This window comes from Vicugna pacos, chromosome 2 (assembly GCF_048564905.1).
Source record: "Vicugna pacos chromosome 2, VicPac4, whole genome shotgun sequence".
NCBI classification, from domain to species: Eukaryota; Metazoa; Chordata; class Mammalia; order Artiodactyla; family Camelidae; genus Vicugna; species Vicugna pacos.
The window spans coordinates 41,426,617-41,443,925 of NC_132988.1; the positions used below are offsets into that span (position 1 = coordinate 41,426,617).

The 17,309-nt window shown below is 39.8% G+C and overlaps 2 protein-coding genes across 14 annotated transcripts in view; one reads left to right on the plus strand and one right to left on the minus strand.

Moving 5' to 3' along the window:
* The window catches only part of CAMK2D (calcium/calmodulin dependent protein kinase II delta), a 294,475-nt gene extending 286,300 nt beyond the window's left edge, over positions 1–8,175 (plus strand). For 10 of the 13 annotated variants that reach the window (XM_072938444.1, XM_006217342.4, XM_015250447.3 and 7 more), the window contains 3 exons: positions 2,886–3,114; positions 4,908–5,003; positions 6,180–8,175. In XM_072938444.1, the coding sequence (XP_072794545.1) occupies positions 2,886–3,114; positions 4,908–4,974 (296 nt within the window). In that variant the 3' untranslated portion in view covers positions 4,975–5,003; positions 6,180–8,175. Of the gene's footprint in view, positions 1–2,885; positions 3,156–4,907; positions 5,004–6,179 lie in introns of all 13 variants that reach the window. The other 3 variants (XM_031691363.2, XM_006217352.4, XM_006217350.4) reach the window with 2 other exon arrangements.
* The window catches only part of LOC140688736 (uncharacterized), an 87,091-nt gene that overhangs the window by 28,559 nt on the left and 41,223 nt on the right, over positions 1–17,309 (minus strand). The window contains exon 4 of the mRNA XM_072948514.1: positions 927–1,104. The gene's annotated coding sequence lies outside the window, so the exon portion shown is untranslated. The remainder of the gene's footprint in view (positions 1–926; positions 1,105–17,309) is intronic.

Consider the following 17,309-nt stretch of genomic DNA (forward strand, 5'->3'; position numbering starts at 1 on the left):
CTGCCCCCTGTTGCTGGAATAGAGGCTTCCAGACCCATTTATGGGCTGTGGTGTGTAGTAGGCAGGGTTGGAGCACTTCAGCTGGGAAGAAGTGTAGGCAGGAGATGTCCACTAGGAAGTGCCCTCTGGTGGTGTCTCACTTGTTATGCCGGCTTACAAGGTACTCTTTGTTGATGCTGCCTTTGTCCCTGCCTTAGCTGCAGGAATATCAGCCACCTGCTCTGGTGACCCCCAGGTTCTCGGCCCCCGGAACCACCACTGCAGATCTGCCAGTGTCAGGCACTCAGACTCACCGTAGTAAGTGTGCCACCACACACCTGAATCTGTGGTGCACCACAGGGTCAGGGCAGACCTCAGCCCTGCCTACGTATGCAGGCCTGTTGTAAATACCCGTACTCGCCCCCACCATGAGTCAGAACTCTGTTCACTGCCTGTTTGTCTCCTGCTTGTGAAGTTGCAGGGCCACTGGGTATAGATTCAGCTTTCAGCCCTGCCTCCATGAAGCGGTGATGGCTATAACCAAACCCCTCCTCTCTTCTCAGGAGAACACACCAACAATGGAGTCAAGCAGAGAAAGAGACTAGCGTGGCTGCACAGTGCTGTTTTATGGGGGTCCCAGCCAGAGCTCACACTGCCCTCCAGTCCCTTGAGGCTGCCTCTGTGCAGCAGGCCCCAGCCCTGTGCCTGGGCTCCTCACCAATCTCCAGCAGCCAGTCCCTGCTTGTCCCTGATGGCTCACATCTACCGCTGGGGATCACAGTTTCCCTTAGTTCGGTCTGCCAAGTGGTTGCCACTTTGTCATTGGAGCCTCGGAAGCTCTGCTTCTGTGTCTGCTGACCTCCCGGCTGGAGAGAGGGGTGTCCCAGTGTGGGGGGTGCCTTTGTTCCTATGCCACTCCCTCCCTGCACCAGTTTTTTTTTTCTTACCAGATTTTCTGAGAATCCTCTTAAATCTCAAAACTAGAGACACTCTGCCAGAGTTCAGCCGGTGTTCTGTGCAATTCAGTGGGTTTGTAGATGTAATTCTTGGTGTATTTGTGGGAGAGGGCGAGCTGTGAGTCTCTCTACTCGGCCATCTTGGCTCAACCCCATCTTTGGTTCTTTTCTGCAATGAGAATTTTTACCTTAGTCTAGCATCTTACATCATAAAAATGTTTTATGTTTAAAGTTGGGGGAAAAAAATGACAGGCTTAAAAGTTTTGGTATGTTTTGAAACATACCTGATTTTTTTATTTAAAAAGTGATGTTGAGTAAGTGCACTCCATACAAGTCCCAGTAAATGTATAATATAGGCTGCGACATAAGTTAGCAGAAAGTGTGGAATTATTTCAGGTTTTCATAAAACCTTACATATGAAAAAATAAAAGAAACCGCAGCATGCCAGAATATTTGACATAGAGGAGTGCTATCAGGCATAATTCGTGCTCATTTTCAAGGTAAAATGTAAATGAATAGGAGTAGTCCAGTAAATGAGTTCAGATTACAAGAATTTTAATGGTCTCAGGGGAAACAGCCACATTTCGGAGAAAGTGACAAAAGACACTCCTGCAGAAATGCTTCAGGTCATCAAAAAAAGTGTACACCAGAAATTTTTAATCCTTTTCCTTAACACCTAAAGAGACTGGGTATTGTGTTGTGTTTGCATGATGCAGGGAGTGAATTCACCATTTGCAGTGTTTTGGAAGAATTAGAAATTGCAGTAATGCTTAGGATAATCAAGCTTTGCCAAGAGTCTGCCTTGGCATGGATTTTTACATCAAGATATGTTTAACAAATTACTTTTTCTTATATACACTACGCGTCTGCAAACAAAGATAATTATGTAAGAAACTGCCCTTAATAGAGCTTCAGTAAACGTTCTTATATTCCCTGTGTTCCATCCAGCACTGTGATTGACAGCATCTCATAATGTTTTCTTTAACTGACTCTCAAGTGACACCCATCTCTAGTAAACGAATAAAGAATTAACTCATTAATATTTTAACTTATTTCAATATGACACTATATGTCACTACTTTCCATAAATACTTCTTCATAATGGGATATTCTTTATCATCTGACTGTAGCACTAGTAATTTATTCAGATCTTTTCATAGAGTGTGTTTGGATAACAGGCAAATCGGTTCAACCTGTTTTAGTGATCTGAGAGATCATTAATTGTCTGCACTAAATCTTTCTCTCTCTCAAGTCAGTCACTGAATAACTGAAACAAATAGCTATTGTCAAAACAACACAGGCTTGAGCTTACTGAGGGCTGTTCAGTCAGTGCAAAGAGCTAAAGGATCAGAATCAGGGTTATATTGGCCAGCATGAAATTTTGGATTTTTACTGGATGACCACAACCGGACTAACACAGAATGGACTCTACCAACTAGAGGAGCCACTGGATGAGATGGGGAAACAAATTCATGCTCTGGCCAGCCTATTTTGGAAAGAGCAGTCTCCATACTTGCATACTTGATATATTTCCCTTGTCCCATATCTTCACCAACTAACAAACAAACAAGACCACAGGATATCCTGTCCCACCGATCCTTCACTGGGAAGACAGGAACTCCTCCGTGCACCTGGGCCAGGCTTTCTTCATCTCTATTCATATTAGGCTTTTCTTTCTAACCACTTCTCATTATAAGTGAGAACGCCTCTCCAGCTGCCCCACTCCAAAAGTTTTCAGAGTGGCATATGAATTGTCTACAAAAGGAATCAAAGAAAATGACTACTTTTGATCTTTTTCTTTATACTTTGAATAGTACCAGGCACTCACTTTGTGTGGATAACTGAATTAATGAATGGCATTCCATTTATTGGTCCCAGCTAAAGTTGTTACTGGTTTTGGTTTATTTTACATAGAAACTAAATTCTGTTTTCCATGTTGTTCTCTTTCAGCTTTGTCCAAAAGTAATAAACCAATCCACACCATTATCCTGAACCCCCATGTACATCTGGTAGGCGATGATGCTGCCTGTATAGCATACATTAGGCTCACCCAGTACATGGATGGCAGCGGAATGCCAAAAACAATGCAGTCAGAAGAGACACGTGTGTGGCACCGCCGGGATGGAAAGTGGCAGAATGTTCATTTTCATCGTTCGGGATCACCAACCGTACCCATCAAGTAAATATTTCCAGGCTGTCAGCTTCTTTAATACACCCATGGTCAGCGTTTTTACTTATTCCATAATAGCGTAATAGCATGGCCTATGTTACTTAATGCTAGTGGTCAGTTATACTGGTGGGAATTAGTCTCATGAGAAACAATCTATACTTCTCTGGGAAGATAAGTAAGACCAGCTGTTTGTGGGTTGATGCTTCCCTTAGAGCAGTACTCAACAGTTTTAGATAGGGTGTCCTCTAGTTCCTATCATGGTTAAGTCAGGGAGAATTCATGTAATAAGGTAAACTCTTTATGACTTCATTGTCACAATTGGCAGAGGAAGGGGATGTGGAAGGGAAAAATAGGAGTTTCTAAACTAGCCAATATAGTTGACCCTGCTTACGCATGGGTTCCTCACACACAGATTGAACCAGCCTCAGAGTGAAAATATTCAGGGGGGAGAAATTCCAGTAGGTTCCAAAAAGCAAAACTTAAATTTGCCATGCAGGCAACTATTTCCATAGCATTTACATTGTATTGGTATTAATAAGTAATCCAGAGATGATTTAAAGTATACAGGAGGATGGGCGTAGTTTATATGAATACTACACCATTTTATATGAGACTTGAGCACCTGCAGATTTTGGCATCCACGGGGAACCTGAAACCAATCCCCACCCAGATACTGTGGGGCAACTGTATTATATCAGTAGTTTCATTTCACAGATTTTTCTACTGGTGCTCAATTACAGATATTAGGATAAATTTATGAAGTTCAGCATTTGAAACGCATCTTTCTCACTACAGCACACTAACTCAGATGTGGTATTTGCTAGACATTTATTTCACATCACCTAGCTGTTTAACCTGCGCCAGATAAAATGCAAAGTAAAAGACGTTGCCCTCAAGGAACTTATATTCAAGTTTAGAAAACAATTTATCACCAAGAGCAAAGGAAAAACTATAATAAAGTTCATAATCAGCTCCAGAGTAGAAGGAAATGAATGACCAATATAACAAACTTACAACAGTTTGGAAGGATACTGTGTAGAAGATAGAATTTTGGATAAGGTCTTAAGTGAGGATGGACCTTGGAGAAATTGAAGGATAGAAAGAACAAATGGAAGGCATTCCAAGTTCAAGGAGCACCATGAGAAAAAGCACGATGTCAGTCATTCGCTTCGTATGCTAGAGGATTATGGGTAGGGAAGGCTGACTCCGGCTGGAGTAAAGGGGAACCACAGGAATAACATTCATCAGAAAAGAAGACAGGATGTTCACGCTTGGTAGGGGTTCAGCCCACTGCCGCTCTCACTCCAGATTCTCTAACCGGATCCACCTGTTAATATCTGGGGGGCATGGGATGGGGAGTCAAGGTCACACAAACAGCCATTCAACTCCAGAGAATCCACCAAAATTTCTTAGTTTCCTGATGTCCCACCGCAGTGGTTTTCAATGGCCTTCTCTATAGCCTTGATAATTACTATCACTGTTGGATTTGTTTAAAAGTGGGTCACAAGGAAAAAAACAAAAGATAGGTTGAAATTCACTCCAAAACAAATAACTATGTAATTAAGAGAAAGATAAAAGGTAGGTAACGAGAATAGAAACACCATTTTTGTGCATTTCTGTGGTTTTTTTTTTTACCCCAAAGAGGTACAGCACAAATTGCCAGTTACTATAGAAGGGATTGCATTCATACTGTATTAGAAGGTAAGGTTTCTCTACAACTCCCTGAAGTGTTTATGGGATAGAGCCTATTTAAGACAACTTCATTTTATGCCAGGGGGCTTAAATGGGGCTTCTCTTAATAGGCCATCCTGTATTCCAAATGGGAAAGACAACTTCTCAGGAAGCACCTCTTTGTGGCAAAACATCTAAGGCCTGAAAACCATTCACATATGGGTCTTGTAAGTAACATCCTGCTCCGTGATACCTGGTGATTGGAGCTAATGACTGAAAAGCTGCATGGCTGTTTTTCTTCCCTTTGAGGATATTTTCTCTTGCATTATATTCAATGAAAATCATAAAAGGTCTTGGAGAATTCGTAGCATTTTTGCATGAGCTCGAGTCTAACGTTTCGCACCATTTGGTAGAATAACCCTTATTTTCAAGGTAACAAGTGCTGAGAAGACCCTATCTTCAGCATATGTATTGTGGTATTTTGGAATATCCTGGAGTTCTCACATCAGAAGTCAATTTTATCTGAGTCCATTCAGACAACTCTCAATTATCCAGACCAAATTTATATCAGGCTCTGGGATCCTTTAATGTCTCACCGTTCTTTCAAGAAGTTGCAGTTCCTGTGTCGCACTGGGCTGAGGTTAATATATAAATTGATCTGCTCTGCTTAGTATATTGGTATTTGACCAGGAGGAGGAAGTCAAGTTGAAATTTAAAACTCACAAAGTGGGTAATTCCAGAGGATAATTGAAAGTTGACTAAATAAATTCATGCCTGTATTTGTTGTGTTTTTTAAGATTTGTTTCCTAACTTGGATTAGGATTCAGAGATGTGTGGTACTGTTGTGAATCTTTCTTCCACTCAAAGCACTGAACCTTGTCAGAGCTTTGAAGAACTAGTGCTCCCAGCTGTTGGTTTAAAGAAATAAGACTTCCAATTAAATAATAATCGTGTTTTCTCTACTTTTTAAGGCTGTAAAATTGACTTCTAGGTTTGATTTCTCGTGAAGTCTAAGAATAATGACAAAAGCTAAAGGATGTCCTTAAACTTTTAGTCTTTTTCAACTAAATAATACTATTCATTTATTAATCTGTCTGGTAAGTAGGAATGCTCAAACTGTATTTGGATCTAATCATGTGATTGAAGCCTGAGTGTATTTTTAGCTTAGCTCTGTGTGGACAAACTGATGGATAATATTAAAATTGGAACTCAGTATTAACTGTTTAACATTGTGCATTTGAGCTTTCAGTGACTGCAAGCCAAGATGTCTTATACACAGTGTTTTCAATCCAGTACTTAGCTGGCTGTAAAATCGCAGCCTAGCCTCAATGCTTGGCAAAGCACTTCCTGATATTCTGTAAAAGTGTTTAATTTCTTTCTCCCTCTCCCGTTTCTTCTTGCAGCTAAGTATCAACAGTGCCACTTCCACATTCTGTTCTCAAGGCACCCGGATGGTAACCCTGGGCCGTCCTCTCCTCCTCTTCATGCATGTTTCTGAGTGCATGAAGTTGTGAAGGTCCTACGTGTACTGCATACGTGAGGCATCACCTTGTCATATATTCCTTCCTATACATTGTTTACACGTCAACTATGGGGATGTTCCATGCAAACTTCAATAGCTGTTGGCAAACAATAGGGGGAGGTCAAAGAAAATTCCATGATATTCCGAGTACAACCTAGTCATCGACCTAGTCATAAACCTACTTCTCTGTCTATGCCAAGATTTAACAGACTTCATAATTACTGTTCTCTGAATGACAAGTTTATAAGAGAAATGTAAATTTTTAAAACCTCTTTGCTGTTAGTCTGTTTTAGCTTGTTTGTTTAACAAAAAAAGGCAAAAAAAAAAAAGATTACCTTAAGTTTCCTGGTGTGATTCTGGTTGAAATGGATGGTTTCTGATTGAAAGCTTAGTTGCTATTTAACAATTAAAGTGGGTCGGTTTGTGGGTAAGAATCACTTACGAATGTGAAAGCGAGAATCAGTGGGTTTGCTCCCACCTAGAGTCATGTCATTTGGGTCAAACTGGAAAAACTCACGTCACAGACGAGTTTGATCACTTTACGGTATTCTCGCCCTGTTTGGGTGACATTTGCTGAATTGAATTTTTTGTTCCTTTCTCAAACCTGTGCTCTTTTTTCTTCATTTGCTTCCTTTTATATTTTTTCCATTCTTTACTTTTTCCTTTTTGTCAAGTAGTGTGTGAGAAAAGTGAAATTTGCATAATGAAGGTAAAATAAAAACTGAGGCCTCCTGGAGGGTAGCTATACTAACATTTTTGATCATCTTCAGGGCCCCTGAAAAATGTCAAGAAGATTTTTAAAGGTTTTTAATTTTGTGCTAGTTTGGACGTAGGGATCCTGTGTTGGAGGTAAACTTTTGAGAAGAAAAAGCGAGTAGGGGCCTGCTGTGCCTGCATGTGCTCACCGTCTGGGGCAGCTGGCAGGAGACACCAGCTGGGTCATGGATCAGGATTTTGTGCAGATGCACTTACTTCTCTGCCTCTTGGGGCGGGCCCTCCTGCATCATCACTGGCTGGTGTTCTGAAGTTTGGGAGGCCTGCGAAGGTCTTCAATTCTCCTAAGCATTTTGACCTCGGTCTTCGTGACTCGTGCTTTCATAGCGTCTCTCATGTCAGTGATGCTGTTGTCCTCCAGGGAGTTCGGGTTTTCCAGTTTTAAAAAAAGAAAAGGGAAACGTCCCTGTTTTCTTCGTGCTTCTCATTTCTCTGTTTATTCAATTCCTGCGGGGCTTTTTCTCCTCCCTCCACTTTAGAGTGCATGGTATCTTCATCAACGTTGTTTTAACAATAGTAACTCAGAATCCTCAGAAGCCTATTTTTAAAGCTGAAGCAAAAAAGAAAAACAACCCTCCCTCTTCGCTCTCATTTCACCTTCTGTGTTGATTACTAATCACCTTAGATATTGTTGCTAGTGGATGTATGGTAGATGGATTGAAACTTTTCTGATAATTATTACACGATTTAAAACAATATATATTTAAAGTAAATATATACAGTAAATGTATTGAGCCATGTTAACCTGCCAATGAGATCTGTGAAAAAGTAATGGCCTCATTTTTCCCTTTTTAATTTCTCTTATCTTTTTTGTGAAGCAGCTATACGTGGCATACATGTATTTAAAAAAAAATAGGTATACAGTGTTTTTTTTTTTTTTACACTTTTAGCATGTGGTGTTGAAGTATTACCGTAGATCAAGTTTGTCTTCCACACTAAGATGTGAGGAAATTGTGATTTGTTCTCTCCACCACAATTGAATTACACATTTATTATCTGCTATCATTTTGAAACACTGCAGTTTACCATGGGACACTGTATATATTTCTTGCCATAATGGTAAATGACTATTTAAGAGTTAATAAATTTGTGATTTCTGCTGACGACGCGTCCATCTTTATTTCTTTAGAAGTACTTACTGTCTTTACGCACATGTGGCACTGGCTGGTGCCAGGGACAACATGTCCTACTATGGTCTCATTAGTACATCATTTGCCTTTGTAAAGATGAAGTTATTGAACTGAGCTGTCTTCTAAGGCTGTACTTGGTGATAAGTTAAATTTACAGTAAGCACAAAATAAAGGTCTCTCCTCAGATTTTTCTGAGAACAAAGTAGTTAAAACAAGAGTCCTGAAAGTTTCCAATGTACCCTTCCCTCTGTCCTTCTCATGGTTCCATTTTTCATCCAAATCTGACCATATAATACATCTGTGTTGTCACCTCCAAAGTACAGGCAAGCGCCTCCTCGACTTGAACTTGAGTGAACCAAAATGCTCAACTTCTCTCAATTTATTAAAAGTTTGTTTCTAACCTAGAATAGTCTTCCCCTATTTCTTACTCATTCCTTGAAATTCAATTTAGAACAGCATCCCCTCCAGCAAACCTTCCTAGACATGCTCCAGGCTGTCAACACTCATGTAGTGGTTTGTGGTAGCCTCTCCTGCCAACCACGCTGTTTTGGAAATATATCTCTATTTGTGTCTCCTCTACTGGAGTAACGCTGCTGTAGGCAAGAACTGTGTATTAGTACCCATAAACCCATATAAGGGCCAGGAAGGAAGAAGCTGTTAATAATTGTTGAACTGTGGCCAAACCATAAAGGGAAACTCAAGGTGTAATCAGAGAGTCTGGAGTTGATGTTTGGCTCTGTCACTGTTGTCTTTGACACTCTGAGCAAGCTTCTCTCTGAACCTTAGTTTTTGTATTTATAAAATGAGACAAAACATACCAATGAATACAATATGGTGAGGATTCGAGATAATGGGTACAGCGTGCCTAGAAGCTACTTGGTACGTAATCCTAAGTGGTAGCAGCTATAACTGTTCCAAGCACTGATATTAATACTTCCATTGTTTTGGTTATTCCTTACTCAGGGGAGTAGAAGACCCTTGTTTTGCTAGGAGCTGCCCTTTTAATATGAGTTGACTGAGAATATACTCATTTTCAAAAGTCGCAACAGCAAAATGGTAAATTGAGTGAGGTAGTCATGTAGCCCAAACTAGGAAAAACGAAATGGAGTAAATCAGCATATTCCAGGACAGTTCTCAAGGAATCTTAGTCTTAAGTAACTGAAATTTTGAATCTCTGTATAAACAAAAACTACATATAATGTAACGGTAAACATAGAAAGCACAACCTTTGAGTGATTTCATTAAATAAAATTCTACTGACTTCTATGAACGTTTCACGGTTTCCATGGTTTCCTTTGTCAGATGAAAGTACAAATATATCAAAAAGTGATGATGAACATCTACACACTAGACCCTGTGTCCATGATCTGAACACTAAGCAGTCATAAACCACCTAGGCCTGAGACAGCAGCACAGGGTATTTACACCATTTCTACTTTTCTATCAAACAAAACAATTCTCAAAAGTAAGCCAACAGTTTACTGTCTCAATCTTGAAACATTTTTCTCTCATCTTTCAGATAACACACTTGCCTAATTTCCTTCCTACCATCCTAGATGCTCCTTCCCAATCTCTACCTGGTCCCTTTTCATCAACCTGGCTTTTAAATTTTGGAACTCTTTTTTCTATTTTCACTCACTCCCAAGATAATTGTGCCCAATCTCAATGGCTTGAAATTATGTCAATGACTCAAATATCTATCTAGAGCCTTGAACGGTCTCCTAAACTCCAAACATGTGGCTCCAACGGCCTACTTGAAATCTACGTTGTAGATCTACTAGGCATCTCAAAATACAATGTCCAAAGCTGAGCTTTTGATGGTCTGTGCCAAAACCCCCTCCCACTACAGTTCTTTTCATATCTTAAGAATTGGTAAATACTGGATAACAGCATGTAAATCAATGAAGTTAGAACACTCCCTCACTCCATTCACAAAAGTAAACTCAAAATGGATTAAATATCCAAAAGAAACCATAAATCTCCTAGAAGAAAACTTAGGCAAAACATTCTCCGACATAAATCTTAGCAATGTTCTCCTCGGACAGTCTACCCAGGCAATAGAAATGAGAGTAAAAATAAACAAATGGGATCAAATTAAACTTATAAGCTTTTGCACAGCAGAGGAAACCATAAGCAAAACAAAAAGAAAACCTACGGAATGGGAGAAAATTCACAAATGATGATACTGATGAGGGCTTAAATTCCAGAATATATAAACAGCTCATATAACTTAGTAACAACAAAACCAACCCAATCCAAAAATGGGCAGAAGACCTAAACAAGCAATTCTCCAATGAAAGCATACAAATGGCCAATAGGCAGAGGAAAAAATGCTCAATATCACTAATTATCAGAGAAATGCAATTCAAAACTATAATGAGGAATCACCTCACACCAGTCAGAATGGCCATCATTCAAAAGTCCACAAACAATAAACGCTGGAGAGGATGTGGAGAAAAGGGAACCCTCCTACACTGCTGGTGGGAATGTAGTTTGGTGCAACCATTATGGAACACAGTATGGAGATTCCTCAAAAGACTAAAATAGACTTATCATGTGATCCAGCAATCCCACTCCTGGGCATATATCCAGAGGGAACTCTAATTCGAAAAGAAACCTGCTCTCCAATGTTCATAGCAGCACTATATACAATAGCCAAGGCATGGAAACAGCCTAACTGTCCATCGACAGATGACTGGATAAAGAAGTTGTAGTATATTTATACAATGGGATAATACTCAGCCACAAAAAAGAATAAAATAATGCCATTTGCAGCAACATGGATGGCCCTGGAGACTGTCATTCTAAGTGAAGTAAGCCAGAGAGAGAAAGAAAAATACCATATGATATCACTCATATGTGGAATCAAAAAAAGGGGAGGGGGGCGGACACTATGAACTCATCTACAAAACAGAAACACACTCACAGACATAGTAAACAATTTTATAGTTACTGGGGAAAGGGGGTGGGAAGGGATAAATTTGAGAGTTTGAGATTTTAAAATGTTAGTCACTATATATATAAATAGATTTTTTAAAGTTTCTTCTGTATAGCATAGGGAACTGTGTTCAATATCTCGTAATAACCTTTAATGAAAAAATATGGAAACCAATATATGTATGTATATGCATGTCTGGGACATCATGCTGTAGACCAGAAATTGGCACATTGTAATTGTACTTCAATTAAAAAAAATTTTTTTTTTAAGAATTGGCAATTCAGTTCTTCCTTTGATCAGGCCAGAAATCTTGGTGTCTTTAATTCCTCTTCCTATTTGAAAACCCGTCATCTTTACCTCCAAATTATAACCAGAATCTGGCCACTTCTCACAATGGCCTCTGCTACCTCCCTTGGGCCAAATCACCATCATGTTCTCTATACTACTGGGGTGTCCCACTAACTGGTCTTTCAGCCTCTGCTCTTACCTCACTTCTATTTACTCCTGATGCAGCAGCTAGAATGAGTTTGTTAAAAGTCAAAGCATGTCAGTTCTCCGCACAAAACCCTCCACTAGTTTCCCTTATCACTCACAGTAAGAACCAAAGTCCTGAAAGTGGCCTTTGAGTATGGACCTACTATGGCTCCCCATTTCCTCTCTCACCACTTGTCTGTGAACATGCTAGGAGTGCTCCCACCCCAAGGCCTTTGCACTTGATTTTTACTGTGCCTGAAACACTCCCTCAGAGATCCAAGTAGCCATCTCCTTCACTTACCTATTTATTCTCAAAATTAAGTCACTTTCTCACTAAAGTGAGAAAGTTTCACTGACCATCTTATCCAAGACTTCAAACTTAACTCCCTCAGACACCTTATCCTCCTTCCCTGATTTTTTTTTCTCATTACAATTACTATTCAGCATATTATTTCTTCATTTTATCTATCTTTATAAGGGTGGAGATTTTTGTCTCCCTTGTTCATGATACATTTATAGCTCCTAGAACAGTGTTTGGAACATAGTAGGTGCTTAATAAATATTTGGAGTTGAACAAATAAATTAATGAATTGTTCTCTTTTGCAGTTAGAAAACTGTTCAGTTTGGAATGTTTTTAGGCAGCAAAGAACAGAAAACTGAATTCCAAATATCTTAACAAGGAAAATACATTATTTCACAGAACAAGAGATGGATGAATTCCTTCTTGGGTTGATAAACCACCTGTGTAAACAATGTGATAAATTCAGTGACTCAACAACATAGAAAAGGACCCAAGTCCTTTCCATTTTTCAGCTTGCCCTCTCAAGGGTATAAACTTTGTAATACAGGTTAAAAGACCTCAGGCTCCCAAAATGCATGACATGGTTCCTAGTGTTGCATTCAATGGAAGAGCTCCTGCTCTTCTCCCCCACCTGCACCCCACAGCCCCTAGCAAAGAACATTTCTCAGAAGCCCAAGTGGCCCAGAAGTGGGTCACACATCCTATCCTGTTTAGCTTAGACTGATAAGGACCCTCCCTGGAGCTAGGGGTAGATGGCATTCCCTTAGACCAGGGCCCTTCAGGGAAAGAAGGATTTCTGCACAGAGACTGCATCTTATTAAGTTTCTTCAAAAAGAGCTCAGGAACCAACATTATATGGTCTAATAAGTACATTGGGAAAGTCAGAAAAATCTTTTTTTTTATTGTCCCCTTTAAAGCTGCTGTTCTATGCATGGCAAATGAATGGTTAAAAAAAAAATAACAACAACAATTATAAAATAAAATGTAAGAAAATGAATCATCATCTCCTCCCAACTCTACATCTCACCCTTGTATTGTTTCTGATGTGTTCGGCTGGTTCAGTGCTGGAGAATTCTCCCACCACAGAACTCCTTGGGACTGGGAAAATTTAGGCATTTCACTCCATCTGAAGTTCTGCCAGGAATTCCAGTCCCATAAAGGGCCCATTAAACCAGAATTGCACCCTGCCCCCTCCAGATACCCTCTGCCCTGCCCTAACTTCAAAGAACAAGTTGAGGGGGGAACACAAAGTAAAGACCCTGTAGTGCCTGAAACCACACTGAGTAATCAGTTTTCTTCAGTTCTGCTTTTCTTCCTTATGACTTTGAATAAATGAAGTAGGAAAGCTGGGCGTGGTGCCAGGGGAGTAACATCTAAGTAAACACCAGTGATCTTACTCACCATCCACCCACTTGACGGAGTGAACAAAAGAAATAGCAGTTCATCTCCAGAACCTGTTCCCGCAGGGCCTGAAGCAACAATTTGCTGCCTTGTGGGAAGAAGTGCTTGGCTAGCTGGTGATTAAGCGGTGTTATGTGCACAATATTCCTTTTCGACGGTATCACTGTTGCAAATACAGGCGCTTCAAGACACATCTTCCACTGAAGACGAGGTGGGTTAGTCACTGCCCTCCTTACAAAAGCCTTAATTCTCAGACTTTACCTACCTCACATTTCCTCTTTTAATATTTCCATAAGCACCTCTTCACTCCCAAACAAAAGAACTAGATTCCCGATCACTCCAGCTGTGAGGGAGGGAGTCCTTCGGGGTCAAAGGGGAAGAGGATGTATTTGAAAAGTGACAATCGATTTCACGCTCCTGCCTTCCCCTCGTTCAGTTTGTAAAAAAATTAACTCACCCACCTTGAGACCACATTGCTAAAAGATGAAACACTGAATATGCACACATGTAAGCAAACCTATACGTGAACAGGTAGGCAAAACAAAGCACTCTGGGATGGCGAACAGGCACTGGCAATTAGAGGTGATGAATGCGAAAGACAAAATAAAAATAAAAGAGGCAGAAAACAAAGACAGAAGGAAACACTAACCAAGGGCCTTCTCTGTCACAGGCTCAGTGATAAAAACTGTCCCAGAAGAAGAGAGCCCCTTGCCAGGAGACCACCACCCTGGGCTTCTACCTCGTTCTTAACCTGCTCTCCTGCTCTCTGACCCATGCTAAGGCCACAAAACCCCTTAAAACTTACCCAAGTAAACACATCCTACTTTGGGGAGATATAACAGATGGAGGTCTTTCACCGCCCAATCTATTATTCGTTCCCTAAGAGCTGACACCAGGGTTTGAGACGTTGGATCTGAAGAGGCATCCTTGCCTTCCTTGTACAGTTGACCCTTGAATAATGCAGGTTTGAACTGTGCGGGTCCACTTACACGTGGATTTTTTTTTCAACAGTAAATACCGCACTACAGGATCCCCGTGGGTTGAATCTGCAGATGCAGAGCTGTGGATACAGAGAAACCATGTATATGGGGAAAGCCAACTATAAACCACACAAGGATTTTCGACTGCACAGAGGGTCAGCATCCTGCACCCCACACTGTTCAAGGGCCAACTGTATTCTCTATGTGATTCCTATGCTGAGGCTATGATGCCACTTAACAAGAAAGAAGGAAAGAGGGAATGAGAAGAAGAGGGAATTAAGAAGCTCCAGAACTCAGCAGCATGAAATCTCAAGCTTCACTTTTGGGTTAATCTTATCTTTGCGCTCCACGTTCACTCTTTTTTTTTTTTTTTAGACATACCTGTTAAAAGCATGAATACACACACCCTCTCGAGTACAGATATTAATTTTTCCAAGACACAGAAAGAAAACACTTTGCTAGCTGCCTCATGATCACCAACAGCCTTTCTTCTCAACAGATTTGGTTTCTTTCCTACTTCTTCAGCTTACTAGAAGCAGCACAGAGCCCTATCACCCTTATTTATTATTTCACAACAGAGGCTTGAAATGCTGAGGAACTTTCATTCTTATCATTCTTCATCTGCAGGAAGGAAAAAAGGATGTTCAGTTCTCCCAATTACATACACAAAACAAAAACAAGATTATACTATATGTTCTCTGATGTAACTTGTTTTCTTACTTACTAGCATATAATAAACAAATTTCATTTCAATATGCTCCTATAACATTCCTTTTAGTGACCTCATACTATTTACCTAAATGATATACCATTTATTTAATCAGTTCCCTATTGTTGAACACGTGTGTTTCTTTTACTCGGATGCCATCAACGATGAGTAATGAACATCCTTACAGCTGACTTTTTGCACAGACCTTTGATTATTTCCTTAGGGAAATTACCAGAGAAGAAAATACTGAATCATCCATTCAATTTTAGCTTCACAAAAACAGTTATGATTTATTGGGCAGAAATTATCAGAGCAAATAAATTATATATCCAAGCTCACTCAGTGGCAAAATTTTATCTCAAATCCAGGTTTCCTCATTTCATGTCTACTATACTTCTCTGCTGTCCAATCATGCTCTACTCTGGTCACCACAGTGGAAGGACAAGGTACCGCAGAGGAGGGAAATTCCAGAGCACTGTTGCTATTCATAGCTTTAGTTTTAAAATACTTGTATTTTCCACTTGATTACATTCATCCCCAGATCTTTCTACACATGGACTTTGCTGTAGGCTCCTGTTTGGGCTTTTTGTTGTTTTTTCACTTAATTTTGCCCTTTCAAATTGACACACCTATTTTTCTAGATACCACTTAGGTTGCTCTTAAATATTATTTGGGCTGACAAGCATCCTTAGACAGGCCTAGGAAGTCCTGGTGGAATCATTCAGCCTGGATTATCAGTTTGAGAACTACAGGTTGGTGAAAATGACTATGAACACTCAAAAGGATCCAAGAGCCTTTGAAACTTCCTCTTGTTATTTTTGTTCTATTGGTCGCATTAAGGTTTTCTAGAGAAACAGAACCAATAGGTTATATGCATATACAGAGAGACTTATTGTCAGAAATTGGCTCACATGAATTGGCAAGCTGGAGACACAGAACAGCCAATGGTGTAGTTCTAGGCTGAAGGCCAGCAAGTTTGAGACCCAAGAAAAGCCAATGTTTCCATTTGAGTCAGAAGGCAGAAAAAGACCAACTGAAGTTCCTGCTCAAAGGCTCAGAGGGGTTCTCTCTTACTGGAGGGAAGGTCTGCCTTTTTATTCTATTCAGGCCTTCAACTGATTGGAGGAGGCCCACCCACATGAGGGAGGCCATCTGCTCTACTCAGTCTGTAAATTCAAATGTTAATCTCATCCAGAAACACCTTCACAGATACTCCCAGGATAACATTAACCAAATATCTGGCCACCCTATGGCCCAGTCAAGTTGACACATAAAATTAACCTTCACACCAGTATTAGCAGTAATTCAGAAAAAAAAATCTGTTTCATTTTCAAAAAGACCAAATAAATGGACAGTTTGTAGACAGTATCCAATCTAATAGCCAATCTTATGAGTAAGAAGTTCCATTAAAGAGAATAGCAATTGCCAATTTCAAAATGGAATGAAAAAGGATGAATTTATAAAACCTAGAGCAATGTTTCTCAAAGACTTTAGCCTTTAGAGATTTTATACTCTTAAAAATAATTGAAAAACTCATAAAGCTAATGCTTATGTGGATTATGTTTTTGACACTTACAAAATTAGACAGGCCAGTAGGTTTTGGACAAGCAGCACGAAATTCTCTTCTCCTTAGTCCTACTGCTTCAGTGAAATAGGAAGCAAAATCCCCAACTTACTGTGAGGATGGAAGAAGGGATATTAAGCTTTTAAGAAGGGAGAAGATTATTGAAAAAACAATGGATCAATGAGGAAATCAAAGCTGAAATTAAAAAATACCTTGAGAGAAATGATAATGAAAGCACAACCACTCAAAACCTATGGGACACAGCAAAGACAGTGCTAAGAGGGAAGTTTATAGCGATACAGGCCTTCCTCAAAAAAGAAGAACAATCTCAAATAAACAAGTTAACCCACCACCTGAATCAATTAGAAAAAGAACAACAAAAAGCCCCAAAAAGCAGCAGAAGGAAGGAAATAATAAAGATCAGAGAGGAATTAAATACAATAGAGATTAACAAGACCATAGAAAAAATCAACCGAACCAAAAGCTGGTTTTTTGAAAAAGTAAATAAAATCGACAAACCTCTGGCCAAACTCACAAAGAAGAAAAAAGAGAGAGCACAAATTAGCAAAATAAGAAAGGAAAATGGAGAAATTACAACAAACAAAATAGAAATACAGAATATCATACGAGAATATTATGAAAAACTATATGGAACCAAACTGGATAACCTAGAGGAGATGGACAAGTTTCTGGAAACATACTGTCCACCAAAACTGAATCAAGAAGAAACTGAACACTTG